Source organism: Equus caballus, chromosome 11 (genome assembly GCF_041296265.1).
Source record: "Equus caballus isolate H_3958 breed thoroughbred chromosome 11, TB-T2T, whole genome shotgun sequence".
Classification (NCBI taxonomy): Eukaryota; Metazoa; Chordata; class Mammalia; order Perissodactyla; family Equidae; genus Equus; species Equus caballus.
The window spans coordinates 46,917,914-46,941,278 of NC_091694.1; the positions used below are offsets into that span (position 1 = coordinate 46,917,914).

At 42.0% G+C, this 23,365-nt stretch overlaps 2 protein-coding genes across 2 annotated transcripts; both read left to right on the forward strand.

The window, feature by feature from the left end:
• Window positions 1-2,060: 2,060 nt before the first annotated feature.
• OR3A2E (olfactory receptor family 3 subfamily A member 2E) lies at window positions 2,061-3,008 on the forward strand. Its single transcript, NM_001391641.1, has one exon. The coding sequence runs from the start codon at window positions 2,061-2,063 to the stop codon at window positions 3,006-3,008; it is 948 nt and encodes a 315-aa protein (NP_001378570.1).
• A 16,356-nt stretch (window positions 3,009-19,364) lies between these two features.
• Window positions 19,365-20,368, forward strand: OR3A2D (olfactory receptor family 3 subfamily A member 2D). The gene has a single exon (XM_001502581.5). It carries the CDS (start codon window positions 19,376-19,378, stop codon window positions 20,366-20,368), a length of 993 nt encoding a protein of 330 aa, XP_001502631.5. The 5' UTR covers window positions 19,365-19,375.
• The last annotated feature ends 2,997 nt before the right edge of the window (window positions 20,369-23,365 follow it).

Sequence of the window (23,365 nt, forward strand, 5' to 3'; positions counted from 1 at the left end):
GATTGGAGGTCATCCTAGAATCCTTCTGACTTGCAGCAAGCTGCATGTCTGGCCATCTGAGGGTTGGCAGCAGCAGTCTTGTTGTTATTCTGTCCCTGGCTCTAACTGTAAGGTGTATCCCTCCTAAGGGTCTTATGTTTTGAGTGGTTTACATGAAAATAAACATGTCAGTATGTGGATTGCTATGTTACCTAGTTGTCCAATCAAAACTAAGGAAAGAAATTGACCTTGCAGCAACCTTCCACCCTGCACTTGCCCCTCTACCTCCCCTAAGTCATACTACTCCATAAATGCCTAGCTCAAATTACACATTGTCCAGAGTCTTCCATGACAACTCTAGCTCACCCTGAAGCTCTTTATCTGAAATCCTATGGACCTTTGCCCCATCCATTTATTTATTTAAGAAATATTGAGTACCTACTATGTGTGAACTATTATGTTAAATACTTCTATGGAAAACTGAATCAAACATTTATCCTGTCCTCAAGTCACTTACAGAGAAGTAGGGGAGATATGCTGTATAGAGAAATGACTCAGCTAGAAGGTAAACAGCAATATGTTCCATGGAATAATGTGTACTGGGAGTTTAGCAGAGACAGAGACAGAGATCTTTTTGAGAGCGGGAAGATTCCAGGAAGGTTCACTTCAGCAGCCAGCATTGGATTCAACTCTTGAAATATTTGGATGTTTTGCATTAGAGGGAAGACGTTGCAGGTAGAGAAAACAGCATGAGCAAAGAGGTAGAAAATCCCAGGGTCACAGTCTAATACCCGTGTTAAAATGGACCCCAAAGTGTAAACAGAGAATAGTTAATTGCTCTTTAATATAATAAATGCAAAGAGCATTATCCACCCATTGATTTGTCAATTTGTAAAGAATTTATCAATTATCAATTTCATCAGTGATGATCAGGCCTGAGGATGATCCCCTTCCCTTAACGAATCATGTGATATTAGCCTTTTAAGACTATCTTAGCAATGACTGCGTCCAACTTTTCATCCATGTGAGCTCAGGCCCTCGTCATTCTTTCCCTTCCCTTAAAGATACCAGACTCTGACTGTTTCTCATCCAACCTCCGATTCCAGTGCATTCTTTGCAAGGGAATAACGGTATTCTTAGTGAAGCTCTACGTCAGCTTATTCCATGGGCAATAGAGAAACACTGATATTTTTTCATCAGAAACTTATTATAAGATCCGAAAGACTTAGCTCAATCAGGTTCTCTATCTAACTGTCTGCTTCATTGGAGAATGTCTCCTTAGAACTATTGGTCACTCTACCACTCCTGAGTTAAGATGAAGGGGAAGGAGAGTGGCTGTGCAATGCAGAAGACTACCAGCACCCAGCAGAAACCAACCCACAGGTGTGCTTACAATGTTGATTTCAGAGGCATGTAGCAGAAATTATAAAAAGAATAAATAATTTTAAATTAAACTGTTACTCAAAGTCCAGTTTAAGGGCTTAATTAACAAGAACACCAAATACTTAGTGACTAGAGGATTTTGAATTTACACTTCAGAGTATGCCCATCACCTTACAGAAATGGCCTTGGCTGGACTATCTGATATTCACAATCATGGGTATCTTCTCTCTGATTCTTGCCATACCTTTGCTTGATCTTCAATATTTCTGGAAGGCATGAAACCTAGGTTATGTTTTAAATGCTTTCTACTTTCTCAGGAAGAATCATTAATTGTTCTATTTTGAAATCTGCTTCTTGGTTTAGGCTGATATCTCAGAGTAAAATGAAGAAATTCCATCTTAATCCCATTGCATTCAAAGAGAAAGTCTGCTTTTATCTTAAAGCATTCTGGCCCTTTAAGCTAGGAGAGGATGAGATGTTCAAGGCGGTGGGCAGCTCAGCTAGAGCCTGGTAAAGGCATTGATGTGATGGAGAAGGTCAGTGAGTGAGGTGTGGCCTGGGGAGTGGGAAAATCATCATTGGACAGCTGGGAACTTACCTGGAGCTTTGAACATAGGTGGTTTACAACATTTATGATGAGTAAATTAAATTCAATGCCCTGATAGTTCTCCTCCTGGGATATTTCCTCACAGGGACTCATGGATCCAGGATCTGGGAACAACAAGACAGCTGTTGCTGAGTTCATTCTATTGGGCTTGGTACAAAGTGAAAAGCTGCAATCTGTGGTCTTTGTGCTCTTCCTCTTTGCCTACCTGGTCACAGTTGGGGGCAACCTCAGTATTCTGACAGCCACCTTGGTGGAACCCAAACTCCACACCCCCATGTACTTCTTCCTGGGGAACCTATCAGCTCTGGATGTTGGATGTATTACTGTCACTGTTCCTGCGATGTTGGGTCATATTTTGTCCCACAAGCATACAATTTCTTATGAAGCCTGCCTCACACAGCTGTTCTTCTTCCACCTCCTGGCTGGAATGGACTGCTTCCTGTTGACAGCCATGGCCTATGATCGATTCCTGGCCATCTGCCGGCCCCTCACCTATAGCACCCGCATGAACCAGGCAGTCCAGTGGATATTGGTGGCTGTGTCCTGGGCCTGTGCCTTCACCAATGCACTGACCCATACTATTGCCTTAACTACCCTCAACTTCTGTGGTCCCAATGAGGTCAATCACTTCTATTGTGACCTCCCACAGCTCTTCCAGCTCTCCTGCTCCAGCACCCAACTCAATGAGCTGTTGCTCTTTGCTGCGTGTTTCATAATGGCAGGTGTGCCTATGGTTCTCATTATCACCTCCTACATCCACGTAGCAGCAGCAGTTCTACAAATCCGTTCAGTGGAGGGTAAGAAGAAGGCCTTCTCCACATGTGGCTCCCACCTCACTGTGGTTTGCCTCTTTTATGGGACTGGTGTCTTCAACTACATGTGTTTGGGTTCAGTAGCGGTTTCAGACAAGGATAAAGGGGTTGGTGTTTTCAATGCAATTATCAACCCCATGCTGAACCCATTAATCTATAGCCTTAGAAACCCTGATGTTCAGGGCGCCCTGTGGCGGGTACTTGTGGGGAGGTGGTCACTGACCTGAGGGGTGATAAAGCCCCTCCTTTCTTGTCTTTTCTGAGTTGGAGAAGATTTCCCATGAAGGCGGTAGCCAGAAAAGGGACCATTTTTCCTATCTCTTGATATCTGAAGACATGGTTATCCTATAAGGAAACCCTACATAATTCACTTATCTATACAACAAATATTTATTGAATTGCTTCATGATCCAGACACTCTTGTAGGTCACTGGTGCATGAGAGAGACAAAAGTCCCTGCACTCATGTAACTCACATTATAATGAAGGGAAGAAGTAAATACTAGCTTTAGCATAAAAATACTTTAATAGCACTTCCCAACTTGGTTTCCATGACAGAATTAAGCCATACACAAAATTATTTTAATGACTGTTTTCTCAAGTCCCCTAAGGCTACATAGAAGGAAACATTCTAGATGCACAGGTCAGAAGTTAATGCATTACGTAGAATGGACACCTTAGGTTATAAGAACTTAATTCCCTTAGGAAACCCTGGTTGAGAAGGACCACTCTAGACTTTTGCTCCTAGAGAAGTGAAGAAACATCCTTGTGCTAAGAAGTCTGAGTGGCATCAAAGAGCTCTGAAGTGAGGAATTGAGGGGCCAAAACCTGGAAAGAAAGGAATCCCAAAGTCACACTAATGACAATTGCACTACTTTTTCCCACACAGCATTTGTTGAATCCAATGTCAGGACTGAGAGTCTGACAGCAGAAGGCACAGCTGAGAGGTTAGGAGGTGAGCAGAGTTTTTAGCAGGCTTATGGAGCTGGAGAGACAAAAATGGAGCTAGCTTCCTGACAAAGGGAAAGGAGAGTGAGATCACCAAGCTTTCAATTGGGACTTCCAGCATGCTACCTCCTAGAAGGAACACATAATAGGAACTAAGCCTACCCTCACTTATGAGGAAACTCAGCTTTGAATTAGCTGATTCCTAGATTGAATAAAAATAATGTATTCCTATTCTTACTGCCTGCCAGAAACAAAAATAAATCATTTAGGGAGGATAAAGCTATCATCTGGAGCAATGTTATCCAACAGAAATTTAATCCAAACCACATCTGTAATTTAAAAATTTTCTAATAGCCACAATTAGACAATTAAAAATACCCAAGTGCAATTAATTTTAATAATTTATTTTATTTTATTCAATATATCGAAAATATTATCATTAAGAAATTATAAATGAAATATCTTGCATTCTTGTTTTTCACACTGTTTTCAAAGTCTGGTGTGTATTTTCAACTTACAGCACAGCTCAATATGGATGATAAATTTTCATCAAAAACACTTATCTGGGTCTTCTCACGAGGCTGCAATCAAGGCGTCACCAGTGGCATAGCTCTCTCAAGTCTTGACTGGGAAGGATAAGCTTCCATGCTCATTCACATGCTCGTGGGCAGGATTCAGTCCTTGCAGGTTGTTGGACTGACGGCCTCAGGACCTCACTGGCTGGTAGCTGGAGGCTGCCTTCAGTTCCTTGATACTAGGCCCTCTGAAAACATGGTGGTCTCCTTCCTTAGAGCAGGAAAAAAGCCAGAGAGAAAGATGGACAAAAAATATGGGAAAGTAGGAGGTCCTCTGCTTGCATCCTGCTCAGCAGCAATAATCTGGCAACCAGACACAGACAAAAGTGCCTTTGTGGGGCTTTAGGATCCAGGGAGGAAGGAGACTAGGGGAAGCTGGTGGAGCCCAAGATAGAGGGGGAGTGTTCTGAGAAAGCAGGCCCGCATCCAGGTGCCAGACTAGTGGATCATGGTCCTTGTTACAGACCTGCCCCTCTGTGGACTTGGCTATAGTCCAGCTTGGTGTTGGTCCTGCCAGCAGCACTGTTTACCAAGGAACATAGCAGGAGTCACACCCCTCTGTGACTCAGATACAGGCCTGCTGACTTTGGTCCTGGTTGTGGACCCTCGAGCCAGGCTCCAGGCTCTCTTCATAACCAGTCCTGCCTGTCCAAGGGCCGAGCAGTAGACACATCTGTCTCAACCCTGAGACAGGCCCTGTAACCTCAGTCCAACTGCAGATCTAGAAATGGCCCTGTAAGTCAGCTCCAGACCTCTCAGCTGCATATACAAATTATATTTGTATAATATGTATACGATCTCATTTGTATGTGGAATCTAAAAAGTTGAATTCATAGAACAAGAGAGTAGAAAGGTGTTTTCTGGGGGCTCAGGGGTGGGGGAAATAGGGGATCTTTCTCAACGTGTAGAAACTTTCAGTTATAAGAAGAATGAGAGTCCTCCTCTGCACCTACAGCAAGAGCAGCCCTGCCACAACAGAGGACACACATAACCCACACAGGGGACACTCCTGGAACATTTGGAACTGTTGACAAGAGGGAAGCACACCACTGAGCCTCATAAGACATCTCTTACTTAAGGCCACCTCTCCAAGATCAGGAGATGTAGCTGTTCTACCTAGATCATAGATATACGCATAGACATAAACACAGAGAAAGAGGTAAACTGAGGAGACAAAGGAATATGTTCCAAATAAGGGAACAAGACAAATCCTTAGAAAAAGAACTAAATGAAAAATAGATAAACAGTCTACCTGATAAAGAGTACAAACTAATAATCATAAGGATGCTCACTGATCTTTGAAGAAGAATGGATGAATTCAGTGAGAACTTCAACACAGAATTGGAAAATATAAAAAAGGACCAACCAGAAATGAAGACTACAATAATGGAAATGAAAAATTCACTAGAAGGACTCAACAGTAGAGTAGATGATATAGAAGAAAGGATCAGCGAGCTGGACAAAGGCTGGAGGAAATCACACAAGGTGAACAATAAAAGAAAAATGAATTAAAAAGACTTAGAACAGTCTAAGGGACCTCTGGAACAATATCAAGCACACTAACATTTGTATTATAGAAACTTTGTATTATAGGTGCCCCAGAAGGAGAAGAGAGAGACAAAGGGGCAGAGAATCTATTTAAAAAAATAAGAGTTGAAAATTTTCCTAACCTAAGGAAGGAAACAGACATCCAAGTACAGGAAGCACAGAGAGCACCAAACAACATAAATCCAAAAAGGCCCACACCATGACAAATTATAATTAAAATGTCAAGAATTACTGATAAAGAGAGAATCCTAAAAGCCACAAGAGAAGGGCAACAAGTAACACAAAGGAAACCCCATATGGCTATCAGCTGACTTCTCAGCAAAAACCTTACAGGCTAGAAGGGAGTAACACAATATATTTAAAGTGCTGAAAGGAAAAAACCTATAGTCAAGAATACTCTACCTGGCAAGGTTATCATTCAGAATGGAAGGAGAAATAAAGAGTTTTCTAGACAAGCAAAAACTAAAGGAGTATATCACCAACAAACCAGTCTTACAAGAAATGCTAAAGGGACTTATTTAGGTGGAAAAGAAAAGACCACAAATAAGAGTAAGAAAATTATAATAAAAAACTATAGAATCACTGGTAAAGGCAAATATACAGTAAGAGTAGGTCAACCACCTATGAAGCTAATATGAAGGTCAAAAGACAGAAGTACTAAAATTACCTGTTTCCATGATAAGAGGGTAATGGATACACATGCACAAAAAAGAGGTTAAATATATCAAAAACATAAAGAGGAGGGAAGTAAAAGAGTAGGGCTTTCAGCAAAAGGTTAAACTTAAGAAACCAGCAGCTTAATATACATTGCTGTATATATAGGTCATTATATATGAACCTCATGGTAATTACAAACCAGAAACCTATAATAAACACACACAAAATTAAGAGAAAGGAACTCAAACATAATACTAATGAAAGCCATCAAACCACAAGGGAAGAAAACAAGAGAAGAAGAAAGTACCAAAGAAGAACTACTGAAACATCCAGAAAAAAAGTAAGAAAATGGCAATAAGTACATACTTATCAATAGCTACTTTAAATGTCAGTGGACTAAATGCTCCAATCAAAAGACATAGGGTGGCTGATTGTATTAAAAAAAAAAAGAAGACCCATATATATGCTGCATAGAAGAGACAAACTTCAGACCTAAAGACACTTACAAACTGAAAGTGGAGGGAAAGAAAAAGATACCCCATGCAAATGGCAATGAAAAGAAACCTGGAGTAGCAATACTTATATCAGACAAAATAGACTTTAAAACAAAAATTGCAACAAGAGATAAAGAAGGGCATTGCATAATAATAAAGGGAACAATCCAACAAGAGAATGTAACACATGTAAATATCTATGCACCCAACATAGGAACACCTAAATATATAAAGCAATTATTAGCAGACATAAAAGGAGAAATAGACAGCAACACAATAATAATAGGGGATTTTAACACTCTATTTACACCAATGGATAGATCATCGAAACAAAAGATCAATAAGGAAACAATGGCATTAAAAGACACATTAGACCAGATGGACTTGTAGATATATACAGAACTTTCCACTATGGAAAACAGTATGCAGATTCCTCAAAACATTAAGAACAGAACTACCGTATAATCCAGCTATTCCACTGCTGGGTATTTATCCAAAGAATATGAAAACAGGAATGTGTAAAGATATATGCACCCTTATGTTCATCACAGCATTATTCACAATAGCCAAGACTTGGAAGCAACCTAGGTGCCCATCAAGGGATAAATGGATAAAGAAGATAAAGAAGATATGGCATATATACACAACAGAATACTACTCAGCCATTAAAACAGATGAAATCGTCCCATTTGCAAGATCACGGATGGACCTTTAAGGGATCATGCTAAGCGAAATAAATCAGAGGGAGAAAGTCAAATACTGTATGATCACACTAATAAATAGAAGATAAAAACAAAAAACACGTAAGATAGAAATTGTATTGGTGATTACCAGAGGAGAAGTGGGGAGGGAGGAGGGCAAAAGGGGTAGTTAGGCACATGTGTATGGTGATTGATAGTAATTAGTCTTTAGGTGGTGAACATGGTGTAACATACACAGAAATTGAAATATGATGATTACACCTGAAATTTATATAATGTTCTAAACCAATGTCACCTCAACAAAAAATAAATAAATAAAAAATAAAGACTCTTGCTCTAGTTTAAAAAAAAGGAGTGAGTTCTGGGGATCTAATGTATAGCATGGTGACTATAGTTAATAATAATATATTGTGTACTTGAAAAGAAATGTTCTGGAGACAAAAGAAAATAGCAATAGAGAGAGAGACAGAGGAGGAGGGAGTGAGAGAGAAAGAGATCATAGTCTTTTAATACCTAATCTCAGAAGTGATGTCCCATAACTTTTACTATATTCTTTTTTTGATGTACAGTCAACATATAATGTTATATTAGTTTCAAGGTGTACAACATAATGATTCAATATTTGTATATATTATTAAATGATTATCACCTTTTCATGTCCCTGCTGGCCATTTAGATGTCTTATTAGGAAAAATGTTTATTCAGATTTTTTGTCCATTTCTTAAAGTGGATTATTTGCTATTTTGTATTGTGTTGTATGAATTCTTTATATATTTTGGAGATTACCCCCCATCAGATATAAGCTTTACAAATATTTTATTTTATTCCATGGGTTGCTTTTTCAATTTATTGATTGCTTCCTTTGCTCTGTAGACAATTTTTAGTTTGATGTAGCTCCTTTGGTGAGGTCGACATTAGCAAAGACTTCAGAAGACTTTGGTGGCCAAAACTGTGGAGGCCCTGAAGGTGGAAGTGACAGCTAGAGCTATTGGGGTCCTTGATGTGAAAGCCGCTGGCATTCTCCTGTCCTTCTATTTTGCCCTTGGGGCAAAGCTCTATCCAAGGGGATCCCTCTTGGCACCAGGTCTGGTGCACTGCATTCAGAGTGACAGCAGAACTGGGGTCCTGGGATCAGGTGCACTTGCTGTGCCGGTGGTGCTGGTGTCTGAGATGTGGGCCTGTGCAGATCTCCCGTGGACCTTGGGTCTGCTTTTCTTGGGCTCACTGCAGTGACTCAGTCTCTGAGGAGAAAGGGAAATGCAGCAGTGGCTTGGGCCCAGGTATCAGGGTGCAATAACAGCACACCCTGGAGATGGCAGGTCAAAGTCCCAATTCTGGCCCAAGGTGGCAGGGAGAAGAACAGCAGGAGCTTGGCCCTGGTGATGGTGGACGAAAGCCCTGAATCAAGTCCCAGGTTGCAGGGAAGATAAGCTGCAGCAGTGCAGCCTGGTGATGGTGGGCCCATGGCAAGTCTTAGGATTCAGGATCTGGGGCACAGAGCAGCAGCAGCAGCAGCAGCAGCATGGCCCCTATGATGGAATATCAAAACCCTGACTCAGAATCAGGGGCTGGGGTACAGGACACTGGCAGCACTCCCTGGTGATGGCAGGTTAATGCTTCTATTTAGGACCCAGGAAGCAGTCACAGAGCAGTGCTGCTTGGCTTGGCGATGGTGGGTAAAAGCTGTGACAGAGCCCTAGGGAGCAGGGTGCAAAACAGCAGCAGATCGCTTCCTGTAAATGGGAAGGTGCTGTGGCATGCTCAGGCAGCAGGCAGAGTAGTGACTGGGGCCCCTGGAGGCGGGTCTCACTGCAGCAACAGCTCAAGCCCCAGGGAGAAGAGATGCAGTGTCAGGGAATCCTAGCGGCTCCATCAGCTGGATTCACCATTGGTGATGACCGTGGCGGTGCTTGGTAACAAAGTCTGAAAATGTGCACAGTGGTGATGAGGCTTGCTGGGGTTCTCCTGCTCTCCTTTTCCCATGGGGTAAAATCCCTCAAGGAGATCCCTCTTGGCACCGAGCTACACTGGATGAGGAACGGGACCATGCGGTCAAAATGCTCCCTACACTTTTCTATGCAGCCATCCTCAATTTTTGAGTTCCACAGGATTTCTGCTGCTTCTCCTTCATAGTCCAGAGATTTCCCAGAGCTCTTTCCATCAGTTTTTAGTTATTTATTGTTTTTTTGGAAGAGATGAGTATTGGGACTTCCAATCCTGCCATCTTGCTGATTTCATGACTTTCTGGGAATTGTTTTTTAATGTCCTTTGCTTCTTTTTCTACTAAATTATTATCTTACTAATTGGTAGAAACTCATTATATATTGTGGATATGATCCTTTGGTCACATCTTTTACAAATAGTTCCACAGTTCTCCAATGTTCCATTTTCTTTCATCTCTGCCTTTGATGTCTTTCAACAATTGGAAGTTCAATATTTTTATGTTTCAAACATACTCTTTTTAATAAACTCATGGGCAATACTCTTTAAGTATTATTCTTTCCCCATGATCTTAGAAGAACTTCTAGAGGTCCAATTAAATATAGCCTACCTCTGTCTTTATCGACTCATCCTCATGTTTCTTATAGTCTTCATTTTCCATCTTTTCAAATATCTCCATGCGACATTCTGGATCACTTCTTCTAGTCTACATTCTTGTCCAGTAATTTTCTCTTCTGCTCTGTCTAGTCTGCTGCCAAAACTGTTCATTGAGTTTTTAAAGTTATTCTATTTATGGAAGTTCAAATGAATTTTTTTAGAATCTTATTCCAAGTCACTTTTCATAGTTTTTGTTCTATAGATATTTGCAAGTTTTTTTTATTGCTTTAAAAAGAGTGAGCATAGGGGGCTGTCCCAGTGGTGCAGTGGTTAAGTGTGCACGTTCTGCTTTGGTGGCCCGGGGGTCACCGGTTCAAATCTCAGGTGCAGACATGGCACTGCTTGGCAAGCCATGCTGTGGTAGGCGTCCCACATATAAAGTAGAGGAAGATGGGCACGGATGTTAGCTCAGGGCCAGTCTTCCTCAGCAAAAATAGGAGGATTGGTAGGTGTTAGCTCAGGGCTAGTCTTCCTCAAAAAATAAATAAATAAATAAAAGTAAAAAACTAAAAGAGTGAGTGTAGCTGTTTATGATTGTGTATTTCAATATCTAAAGTCCTTATGGATCTGTTTTGTTGTCTCTCTTTTCTACTAGTTCTGAATCATGATACTTTCTTTCCTTGTGTGCCTGCTGATATGGGTTAGACTGTGTCCTCCCAAAAAGATATGTTGACATCCTAACCCCCAGTACTTCAGAATGTGACCTTATTTGTAAATAGGGTCATTGCAGATGTAATGGCTGTCTTAGTCTGTTTTCACTGCTAGGATATAGACTGGGTGGATTACAAGCAAAAGAAATTTATTTCTCACACTTCTGGAGGCTAGGAAGTCCAAGATAAAGACCCTGGTGGATGGAGTGTCTGGTGAGGGCTTGTTTCTTGGTTCATTTCGTGGACGGCCATCTTCTCACTGTGTCCTCACATGGCAGAAGGAGTGAGGGAGCTCTCTGGTGTCTCCCTTTTAAGGGCACTAATCCCATTCGTGAAGGCTCCACCCTCATGACCTTGTCACCTAGTAAAGGCCCCACCTCTTAATGCCATCTCTTTGGGGGTTAGGATTTCAACATACGAATTTTGGGAGGACACAAACATTCAGTCCATAACAGTGACACAACCTCTCCAAACTGGCTTCAAGGCTTAAAGATCTCTGACAACCAAGGTAGGGTGAACCTGGGCTGAAAATCCATATGAAGTCTGGTTTGTATTGATCTCTCTATTTTTACATTAGTGTAATACTGGGGTAGTCCTTTTCATCTTTTATCCAAGAATTATTTAGGAAAGTATATTTAATTTCCTTGTGGATGTTACTGATTTTTAAGCTTCTGTTATCATTTGTAAATTTTTATGAATAGTATTTCTATAGTTTTATGTTTAGAAAAATGTTACTGAATCATGAAAAGCCCTAACATTCACATAGTACATCCTTAAGCCAGCGATGAAAGCCTAACACTGGAGAGTCAGCTCCCATAAGACCACCAAGTCAAGGTTTTAATTCTTTTCAGTGAGAGTAAGTAGCAATGTAATGGGATAGTGAGAGAATTACACTGGAGGTAGCAGCTGGAAGTTGATCTCAGAGCTGGGGATGGGGCTGTTGGGGTGGAGCAGAGGCTGCTATTATGAGAGTTGGATGCCTTAGGATCATCCCTGGAACATAGTCCAATGTGCGTTTGAAGAAATATTTATCACAAACAACAGAATCTAAAAGTATACTATTTGGGGGAGATGGGTTAATTGGAAGGGGATGGAAGATAAATCACATAGCATAATTGTTGAGATCACGTCCCTTGAAATCAGACAAATGCAAGTTTGAACCCCAACTCCTCAAAGTCCTAACTATGTGGCCTGAGACAAATTACTGAATCACTATGAACCTCAATTTATTTACGTGTAAAGTTGGAAGAATAAAGGTGTCTACCTCACAGAATTTTTGTAAGGCTCCATTGGGATTTAGTGCATATGAAGCTCACAGTATAGTGTCATATACATAACAAGCACATGATAAATGTTATCAATTATTATAATGTTAATAACAACACTGGTGGTCTCCTACTAGGAACTTTATGTGTGTTACTTCATTTAATCCTCCCAGCAATCATAAGAGGGGATATTACTCTCATTCCACAGATGAGGAACCTGGGGTCCACAGGGGTTCAGTAGTTTCTAGCAACCAGAAGAGCAGGTCTGTCCATCTACTAAGTCCAGCAAGCTTCCCAAAGAGAGTATGCTATCATGGGCTGGGGTGAGTAATTAAGTGAGGAGGATATGAGTCTGAAGGTTGAGTAACAGCCTCTCCAAATTCCTCTCTCTCATCATCTCTGTCACTAGACTCTCATCTTCTAAGGACCTGGCCCAGAAAATCATGTCAGGGGGCAACTTCCCAGGGCCCCCTTGTACCTCCTAGCACAGCACAGGGCTTCTGCTCCTCTCTCAGGATCGTTATGGGACTCCGAGGACACAGTCTCTGTGGCCCTCACTAACAAGGCCCTGGGTGGGAATGTACTTTGTTCCTGAGGATTCATTAAGAATTTGAATTTGGAAAGGATTTCCCCAGCTTTTGCCTCCCTTCTTGGGTTTCTTCCTCAGCCCGGGTGCAAGGCTGGTTTCCTCCTTATCCTCAGGTTTAGGAGTCAGCTTGTCTCTGCCCCAGGTCCTGTTTCGGCCAGACATCTGAGAGAGCAAAATCCTCAGTCTGGGGACCCAGATTCAGTCCTGGCTCCACCTCTGGTGCCCTGGGTGACTTTGGGAAAGCAAACAGTTCCCTTGTGTCCCCATCTGTTAAATGGAGTTATTATGATAACTGCCCAATTTAGACCCATAGTATGGGGGATGGAGATAAAATGTCTGGAAAAATTTTAAGTCACCACAGAGGGATGAGGCACCACTGCAGTATTTATTAGGACTTGTACTCTTGACCTGTCCTTAGGTCTCTCCACCTCCTCTCCTTTCTGGGGCTAATTTCAAGTCCCAAGAGGATAGCACAATGATGGAGAAGTCTCAGAAGAGAGATGGTCTTGGCCTCTCTTTCTCATTTCCATATAGATAGTCCACAAATTCTCCCCTGGCGTTGCTGACTGAGCCTGTGCAGTCTCACCCCCTTTACTCTGCCCATCCAGGGACCTGAAGGAAGACGCTCCCAGGGGTAGACCTGCCAAACTTAGTTTAACTATAGATGTTGGAGAGGCCATACAACCAATATTTGGCTTCAAAGAGACATCTCAGCAGTTTATTGGGACCAGCTCCAGGCATCTTTGCAAGAATGTTAAATCCTGAACCATGAAAAGTGCTCTCATGTCAGTTAATTCTCCCTATTCAATCTTCCATTCTACCCTGCTCCTTTGTTCCTCATGATCCACTCCCACGTTGTTCCCCTATAAACTGGAGGAACTTCCAGTTCCTGCCAGCATATATTGGCCAGTGTATTAGTTTCCTATTGCTGCTATAACAAATTACCACAAACATCGTAACTTGAAACAACAGAAATTTGTTCTCTTATGGATCTGGAGGCCAAAAGTCCAAAATGAGTCCTCCAGGGCTAACTTCAAGATGTCAGCAGGGAAAGCTGTTTGTGGAAGCTCCAGGGGGGAATTCACTCCTTGTCTCCTCCAGCTTCTAGTGGCTGCTGGCATTCCTTGGGTTGTGGCTACATTTATCCAATCTCTGCTTCCATCATCACATTGCCTTCTTCTCTTCTGTAATTAAAACTCCCTCTACCTCTCTCTTATGAAGATTCTTGTGATTACATTTAGGGTCTGCTTGAATGATCCAAGATAGTCTCCCAAACTGAAGACCCTGAACAACCACATCCACAAAGTTCTTTTTACCAGATAAAGTTGATTTCAGAGATTAGGACCTGGATATCTTTGGGGGTCATCATTCAGCCTACCACAGTCACATACGAGAATTCTTTTCAGTGAGAAAATTATTTCCTCCTGAATTATAGATAGGATATCCTTTCTCAGAATGTACTGAGACCTAACCCAAGTTATTCTGGAGGTACTGAGGATAAGAGGGAGAAGTTCTTGAGGAGAACAAGAATCATCTTATAAGGCATGTACTTTCTAGGAGGTCTTTGCATGGTCTTCAGGCAAAGGGAGGTTGATCTCCTCCCACAAAGGGGAAGGGTTGCTTTTGCCATCCAAGTGGGTGCAAGAGAGTCTGGGGTTTAAAATTCTCTTGTTCAGCCTCTCAAACACCCCCATTCTAGGACTCAAGGTCTCACTCCTTCTCTATGAGGGCCCTGGATTTAGCAAAGGGGAACCAACTAAGCTACACACGTGGCCCTCCTTATAGCTCTGCCACCCTTACAATTAGATCCTAGGCCTGATTTTCAGCACTGTCTGCCTTGTGGCTACAGAAGATTAATGTCTGATAAAATGTTGCCGTGGAAATTTTCTCATTTTCGCAACATACTCTGAGTTGATAGCTGACTGACCTGGGTTTATTATTCTGTTTCTTCAAGGCTTTCAAGAAAGTTAACAAAAGCCATCCTTTATTCTTAAAACTCCACAATGCATATAATTACCATGGTTCTCATGATATCGATGTCCTGATGCTAACACATAACCAAGTGTTTCTCCTTCTACCTGTTCCTCCTCCCAATGCACCACAGACGAGTCTTAGTATTTATGCTGGGGGTTATCACCAACCCCACGTACCCCATCAGTGGTGAATGGTTCACCTCCAGAATTTCATCTGGAGGATGTCCTTCCTCCAGTACCACATGTTTCATTTGGGTTCCTGCCAAAGCCGAGCCTGAGACAGGGTGTGTGTGTGTGTGTGTGTGTGTGTGTGTGTGTGTGTGTGTGGTTTAATTGAGAAGTCATCTCAGGAAACAAGAGATTCTTTATTTGGGAGGTGCTCCCAGGGAGCAAGACTGAGGTTACGAAGAGAGTGAGACAAAGAAGGAAGAAGTATCCCTAAGGAGGGGTCATTATCAAAGTCCCCACTATGGACAGCAGAGACTTGATTATGTGAGGGTGTGTAGAATGCCTCCAAGAATTGTTGGGAGAAGAGGTGGTGGTGCATTTACCCATTGGCTCCTATCTCCTGTTGTCAAGTTGCCCTCCACACACTGTCTCCACATGTGCTTAGACCTACTGAGCCCCACTTTGTTCACAACATCAGAGGATTCCATGGAAGTGGGTACACTGCCAGCTTGAAATGAGCAGAAGCCTGCAGGGAAGTGTCCAACCCAGCCAAGACTGAAATCAGAAGAAAGGCTGAGCAAGACATGAGTTAGAACACCTGCCACATCTGCTACAATCTACTACACAGGATTGTTGCAAGGACCAATAGGGATTCCAGCTTGTAAAGTTCTTAGCACATTACCATGTACGTAACAATCACTCCTAAATGTTATCAGTTGTATGTTGATATAATGTTAAACTTCTACTAGAAGCTTAATGCATCTTACTTCCTCAATAATCTTCACAGCAATGCTCTGTGATAAGGGATGTTCATTTCACAGATGAGGAAACTGAGGCCCAAAATGGTACAGCAGTTTGTCCAAAGTCAAACCACTAATAGAAGACAGAAGATCAGGTCTGTCTACAGTGCTTTTCCAACTGCACTAGTCTTATCTGGTGGGAGGAGAGAGAACAGTCTCTCCTGGGGAGGGAGTGTTGGGTGTTTAATCATTGGTGTGTGTGAGAGTCAGAGGAACACACTCCTAAACCTTCCCACATCTTCTGTTTATGAACCTGTGACCTTCACCAGGGCTTTCATCTTCTAACTGCCTGGCTTTGACAATCGTACTGGTAGGCAGCTTCCCAGGAGACCTTCTAGCTCAATGAAGCTCTTCTACCACCACTTTCAGAATCATTACAGGAACCCCAAGACACAGTCCCAGTGGTCCCACTAACAAGACCCTGAGGGGGAAAGCACCACATCTCTGAGGAATTGTTAGGAAACTGAGTGTGAAGAAAGCCTCTCCCTCTTGCCTCTCTTCTGGTGCCTCCTCCTCATCCCCAGGTCCAAAGACAGTCTAGAAATTAGCTTGTTTCTGCCACAAGGGCATGCTTGGGGCTGACATCTGGGGAAGAAAACACCTCATTTAAGAAAACTACATCTAGTCCCAATTACACCCCTGGCTTCCTGGGTGACTTTGAGGATATGGACAAGTCCTGTCATCCTCAGCGACCCCACCCTTCAGTGGAATTTTATCACCTGTTCTAACTACCTTCCATAAAGTCAAGGCTAGAGATAAAGCCTTTTTTAAAAAAGTCTAAATACCAGATGATGTAAGACATTGCTGCCACATTTGTGAAGGGCTTGCATTGTTTACAAAACAATTTGTCTCTCTCCCCATCTATCTCCCTTTCCTGGGAGAACTTATTTCTGAGTCCCCCAAGGGATAACACAGTAGTGAAGATAGCCCTATGACAGAGAAGATATCAGCTTGTTTTTCCTCATTTTCTTACATATATCCCCTTACTTGCTTTCTGGGTTGAAAACTGCATCAGTATAACTCTTCGTCTCCTTTCCTGAAGAAACCTCACTGGCTTCTATGCGCATGCCAAGGTGAGTACGCTCAGGGGTCCTTCCTCTGCTCTTATAAAACAGAGACAGGGCTGTGTTGCCATCAGCTGAAATCTGACTTTACACCTGGTGCAGCTGATGTCCCTGAAGAGGGAAGACGTTTTACGGGAAGATCCAAGGTGATAACCCAGAAGTCTTGGCTCCTTTTCTGGGCCCCTTGCCCACGCCTCCCTTTACTGGAGGAAGTATGTTCTCTGTTACTCTTAGGAGAGAGTATGAAGGGATTCACCAAGTCCAGTTCACTGCCAAGGACCCACTTCATCAGGCAGCCTAGAACCTTCTCTCCAGTCAGAGGCCTTGTTGAGGCTTTTCATCCCTGGGAGCAGGTAGGGATTGGTCAAGTTCCAGAATAGAGAGCTGTCATAGCTCAGTAAGGAGAACCTGGGGCTCATTACAAAGCCCTGAGAGTAGTAATGCAGGAGGGCATCTCATGATGGGCATGACGTGCATCAGACACTCTGGATGTCTCTGGACGATCAGAGGTCATCCCAGAATCCTGCTGATTTTCAGCAAGCTGCGTCTCTGGCCATCTGAGGGTTGGCAGCAGCAGTCTTGTTGTTCTTCTCTCCCTGGCTCTAACTCACTTATCAATAAGATATACCCCTCCTAAGGGTCTTCTTCTTTTGAGTGGTTTACATGAACATAAATAGGCCAGTGTGTGGATTCCTATATTACCTGCTTCTCACATCAAAACCAAGGAAAGGAGCAGTCCTTGCAGCAACCTTGCACGCTGCACACGCCTCTACTCCTCCCTTAAGTCACACTACTCTATAAAGGTCTGGCCCAAACTCCAATACATCCAGAGAGTCTTCCATGACAACTCTAGCTCATCTTGAAGCTCTCTTTCTCCCAAATCCTATGGACATTTGTCCATTCATTTATTTGTTTAAGAAACATTGAGTACCTACTATGTGTGAAGTATTATGGTAAGTATTGCTATGGAAAACTGAATCAAACATGTATGCTGTCCTCAAGTCACTTACAGAGAAGTAAGGGAGATAGACTCTATAGAGAAAAGACTTAACTAGAAGGTGAACAGTAATAAGTTTCATGAAATTATGTGTAGTGGGAGTTTAGGAGAGAGATAGAGATCCTTTTGAGATGGGCAAGTTTCCATAAAGGATTCCTCCAGCAGCCAGGATTTGAGCCAAAGCTTGAAATAATTAGACATGTGGCATTAGAGGGAAGCCCTTGTAGGTAGAGAAAACAGTATGAGCAAAGAGGTAGAAAGTCCCAGGGTCACAATCTAATGCTTGGGTTAAAATGGACCCAAAAGGGAACAAGGAGATTAGTTAATTGCTCTTTAATATAACTCTACTTTATAGAGTAGTGTGACTTAATGCTTAACATAGCATTATCCCTTCATTGATTTATCAATTTGCAAATATTTATCAATTAGCAATTTCATCAGAGATGATCAGCCTGAGGATAATCCCTCCCACCTCATCAATCATGTGATCTTAGCATTTTAGGGCTATCTTAGTGATCACTACATCCAACTTTTCATCCTTGTGAGCTCAGGCCCTCATCATTCTTTCCTCTCCCTTAGAGTTCCCAGACTCCAACTGCTTCCCACCCAACCTCTGATTCCAGTGTATTCTTTGCAAGGGAATAACAGTACTCTTAGCGAAGGTGTAGCTCAGCTTATTCAATGGGCAATAAAGAGAGATTGATATTGTTTTATCAGGACCTTATTATAAGATCTAAAAGACTTAGCTCAATCTGGCTCAAATGTGCCTGCTTCATTTGAGGACCTCTCCTTAGAGCTATTGCTCACCCTACCACCCCTGAGCTAAAAACAAGGGAAAGGAGTGGCTGTGTGATGCAGAAAACTAATGGCACCTAGCAGAAACCACCCCACCGGTATGCTTGAAATTTTGATTTCAGGGGAAGATAGCAAATACTACAAAAGGAATAAATAATATTAAATTAAGCTGTTACTCAAAGTCCAGTTTAAGGGCTTAATTAACAAGAACACCAAGTATTTAATGACCAAGGGATTTTGAATTTATACTTCAGAGTATGTCTGCCACCTTAGAGAAATGTACTTGGCTGGACTATCTGATATCCACAATCATGGGAATCTTCTCTGATTCTTGCTATAACTTTGCTTGATCTTCAATATTTCTAGAAGGCTTAAAACCTACATTATGTTCTCAAATGCTTTCTACTTTCTCTGGAAGTATCATTAATTGTTCTATTTTGAAATCTGCTTCTTGGTTTAGGCTGATTCCTTCGAGAAAAGTGGGGAAATTCCATCTCAATCTCACTACATTCAGAGAGCTATCAGGTGCTTTTATCTTAATTTATTTTCTCAAGCATTCTGGCCCTTTAAGCTAGGAGAGGATGGGATGTTCAAGGTGGTGATGGCATAGGGCAGCTCAGCTAGAGCAAGGTAAAGGCATTGAGGTGATGGACGAGGTCAGTGAGTGAGGTGTGGCCTGGGGAATGGGAAAATCATCACCGAGACAGTTGGGAACTTCCCTGGCGCTTTTAACATAGGTGATTTACAACATTTATGTGGAATAAATAAATTTAATGGACTTACACCTCCCCTCCTGGGACATTTCCTTACAGGGACTCATGGATCCAGAATCTGGGAACAACAAGACAGCTGTTGCTGAGTTCATTCTATTGGGCTTGGTACAAAGTGAAAAGCTGCAGTCTGTGGTCTTTGTGCTCTTCCTTTTTGTCTACCTGGTCACAGATGGGGGCAACCTCAGTATTCTGACAGCCACCTTGGTGGAACCCAAACTCCACACCCCCATGTACTTCTTCCTGGGGAATCTATCAGTGCTGGATGTTGGGTGCATCACCGTCACTGTTCCCTCAATGTTGGGTCGTCTCTTGTCCCACAAGCGTACAGTTTCCTATGGAGCCTGCCTCACACAGCTCTTCTTCTTCCACCTCCTGGCTGGAATGGACTGCTTCCTGTTGACAGCCATGGCCTATGACCGATTCCTGGCCATCTGCCGGCCCCTCACCTATAGCACCCGCATGAACCAGGCAGTCCAGTGGATATTGGTGGCTGTGTCCTGGGCCTGTGCCTTCATCAATGCACTGACCCACACTATTGCCCTAACTACTCTCAAATTCTGTGGTCCTAATGAGGTCAATCACTTCTATTGTGACCTCCCACAGCTCTTCCAGCTCTCCTGCTCCAGCACTCAACTCAATGAGCTGCTGCTCTTTGCCGCATGTTTCATAATGGCGGGTGTAGCTATGGTTCTCATCATCACCTCCTACATCCACGTGGCAGCTGTAGTTCTTCAGATCCATTCAGTGGAGGGTAGGAAGAAGGCCTTCTCCACGTGTGGCTCCCACCTCACTGTGGTTTGCCTCTTTTACGGGACAGGTATCTTCAACTACATGCGTTTGGGTTCAGTAGAAGCTTCAGACAAGGATAAAGGGGTTGGTGTTTTCAATACAGTTATCAATCCCATGCTGAACCCATTAATCTATAGCCTTAGAAACCCTGATGTTCAGGGTGCCTTGTGGCGGGTACTTGTGGGGAGGGAGTCACTGACCTGAGGGGTGATAGATCCCTCCTTTCTTGCCCTTTCTGGATTGAGGAATATTTCCCAAGAAGGCAGTAATCTGGAAAAATTGTAATGGACCATTTTTCCTGTCTCTTGATGTATGAAGAGTTGTGTGACACACTTGTCCTATAAGGAAACCCTTCATGATTCATTTATTTATTCATACAACAAGTATTTATTGAATTGTTTCATGATCCAGACACTCTTCCAGGACATTGGTAAACAAAGAGACAAAATCTTTCCACATATCAACTCACATTCTAATAATGGGACAAAATAAATGAATTAAATGAGCATCCTCCGTGGAATATCACATAGTGGTAAGTGCTACAGAGGAAAACAAATAAGATGGGAGATACGAAGTTATGTTCTACCGGGCAGGTTGCCACCTTGTTTTGACTGTCCTCAACTTCTGGGTAGAGTTGAAGCCTTGGAAGCCCAATAGTTCTGGGCAGCAATGTCCTAGAGGGAAGGGCTATTTGATTAATCACAGCCTAAGTAACCAAGAATATCACTGTGAAGTTTTCTTCTGGAGGGGATATGAGAGTCCCTCTAGGTAAGAGTGCAGTAAGATGTTTTAAATCATGGACTCAGTGTCAAGGATTATTCTATCTTACTGTTCACCTTTCGCCTCTAAGAAAATCAGTTCCTTCTCTCTACTACCACAAAAGAATCCCATAGGATTTTTAGGGGACAGGTAGGGTCTATAGAGGGAAATAGCCCACTAAATAAAAACTACATCAATGTATGCGTGATTTATCTTCAGGTCAAAAAAGGAATGCTCCATCTCCAGCCCCTGCATGTCTTTCTCTCTTATTGGACAAGTCACCTTCCTCAAATATACAATCAAGCCTTTGAAAGAATAAGCAGTTATACTCCAACTGGGTCCTAAGAGTTTTCAATGTAGAATGTCCAATATAACCTTCTCCTCCAAAGTATTACTTTTCTCTTCCAAACCTCCTAGCTCAGAAAGTATCCATAAATGAAAGACGCCTCTTCCCAACTTCATTTTATTAGTGCATCAGTACAGCTCCAACCCAGAGAATTTCCTCATATTGATGTTTATCCAGCTTTCACCTCATCCATTTCTGATTTGTATCTTTTCTCCACCCTCCCTTGGAAGAGTACTTACACTGTTCTGGTAATTCTACTCTCCCTTTCCTGTAACACCTCTAAAACTGTCCCATGGCTACACCTACAGCCTGGCTTCTCTGTGTCCTCTTCTTGAAGCCAAGGAACTTGAAGGATGGGCTGAGATGAGGACGGGAAGAAAAGACATGAGAATGGGAGGTAGGACAGGATTAGGAGTGGAAGAATGAAGATATAATATGTGGATATAAGGAGGGATGGGATAGGATGGTGAGCAAGAGGGATTAGAAAGAAGGATAGAAATTAGGGAAAAGAAACAAGGAATGGGAGATAAGAAAGGATTGAAAATTAGGAGTATCAAACAAGATGCCTCAGGAATATTGATGATGTCAAAGATGGATGTGAAGAAAATGAAGAATGAATAGAGATGGGAGATGAGAATAAAATTCATACTATAGAATCACTTTTTATCTGCATGTGGCCATGTAATAACTAGTATCTTTGATGTTATGGTTGGGCCTCACCTTTCCTACTAGGAAAAAAAGTTTGTTTTGTTGAAGGTATAATGATGCAAAGTATTCTGGGAACTCCTCTTCTGCTCCCCTTGGCTAGGAGATGATCTTAGAGGGACAGAAAACAGGACCAACAGATGGGAGAGAGGGAGGGAGGATGTGCATGCTGAGGGTTCGTCTTCCACAATCTCACTAGGACATCAAAGTTATCAGCCTCCCTGCTTTTGGGAACAGAGCTTGCCAATACAGTCTAGAAAACAGAGATGAAGTGTGTCTCTTTAGTGATACTCTTGGGTCTCCAGGCACTTCAGGGTTAAAGAGAATGAGTTTCCCTCAAGAGGCAAAATTCTTGTGAATGAAAATCAGGAATGTGGACTCTAATTGCTGCTCTGTGACCTTAGGAAGTTCCTTTCTATGGTTGGACTTTTTTCCACCTATACCATAAGAAACTGGGACAAGATCATCTCTCCACAGTTCTTCACATTTAATGACCTTGACCACAATAACCTGTATGAACTTTTTCTCAGAGCCGAACACAGAAAATACTTTGAGAGCATTACCACTGCCATTTCTACCACTCCATCTACCCCAAGAGCATTTGACACCATCCAGCTAATCTTATCTATTACCCCAGATGATCTCCAGGTCTTGGCATTGCTACCTCCCTAACACTCATCCCAAACTCTTAAGGATGTGTTCCAAGTATCTTCTCAATCCTCCAAGACCAAAGGGCTTTTATAACATGTGAGGAAGCTGCATTTTCTTTGGGATTTCTCTCTTTCTGTCCCCAAACGTAAATATCTTTATTTGAAACTTATTTAGAAATGTCATATCTGATAGTGGAAACATTCAGAAAATATTATTTTGTCACGTAGAAAGGAAAAATCCGAGTGTCCCTTTACTTCACCAAAATAGCATTATTCAGAGTTAATTCCTCTTAAAAACTATATATTTATTCCTCCAGAGTTTTTACACGTATGTGATATGCACATTTCACATCAGTAGAAGCATTACTGTTCTGAAATCTGATTTTTACTTTTCCTACACATTATGCAATATAACTTTTACATGACAATGACTAAAGTTGAGTTTTATCTGTTTTAACGGTTTCACAGATATATTATTGTACACATAAACCATAAGTTATTTAATCACTCTCCTATTGATATAATTTGGATTGTTTCCAATTGTTTTGCAATAACATACAATGCTGTGATGAATATCTTGACAGAGATGTCTTTCCAAATTTCTCTAGTTATTTACTTAAGATCAATCCCTATAACTTTATCAAGTTAATGGAAGTGCAAATGTAAATTTTGAGATACACATGCACATATATACATTGTCCTCTTACCTTCTAAAACCTTTGCACCAACTTGTACGTCCAC

Excerpts from the sequence above, each read along its gene's own strand:
- OR3A2E (NM_001391641.1), top strand. The coding sequence starts at position 2,061 with ATGGATCCAGGATCTGGGAACAACAAGACAGCTGTTGCTGAGTTCATT.
- OR3A2D (XM_001502581.5), top strand. The coding sequence starts at position 19,376 with ATGGACTTACACCTCCCCTCCTGGGACATTTCCTTACAGGGACTCATG.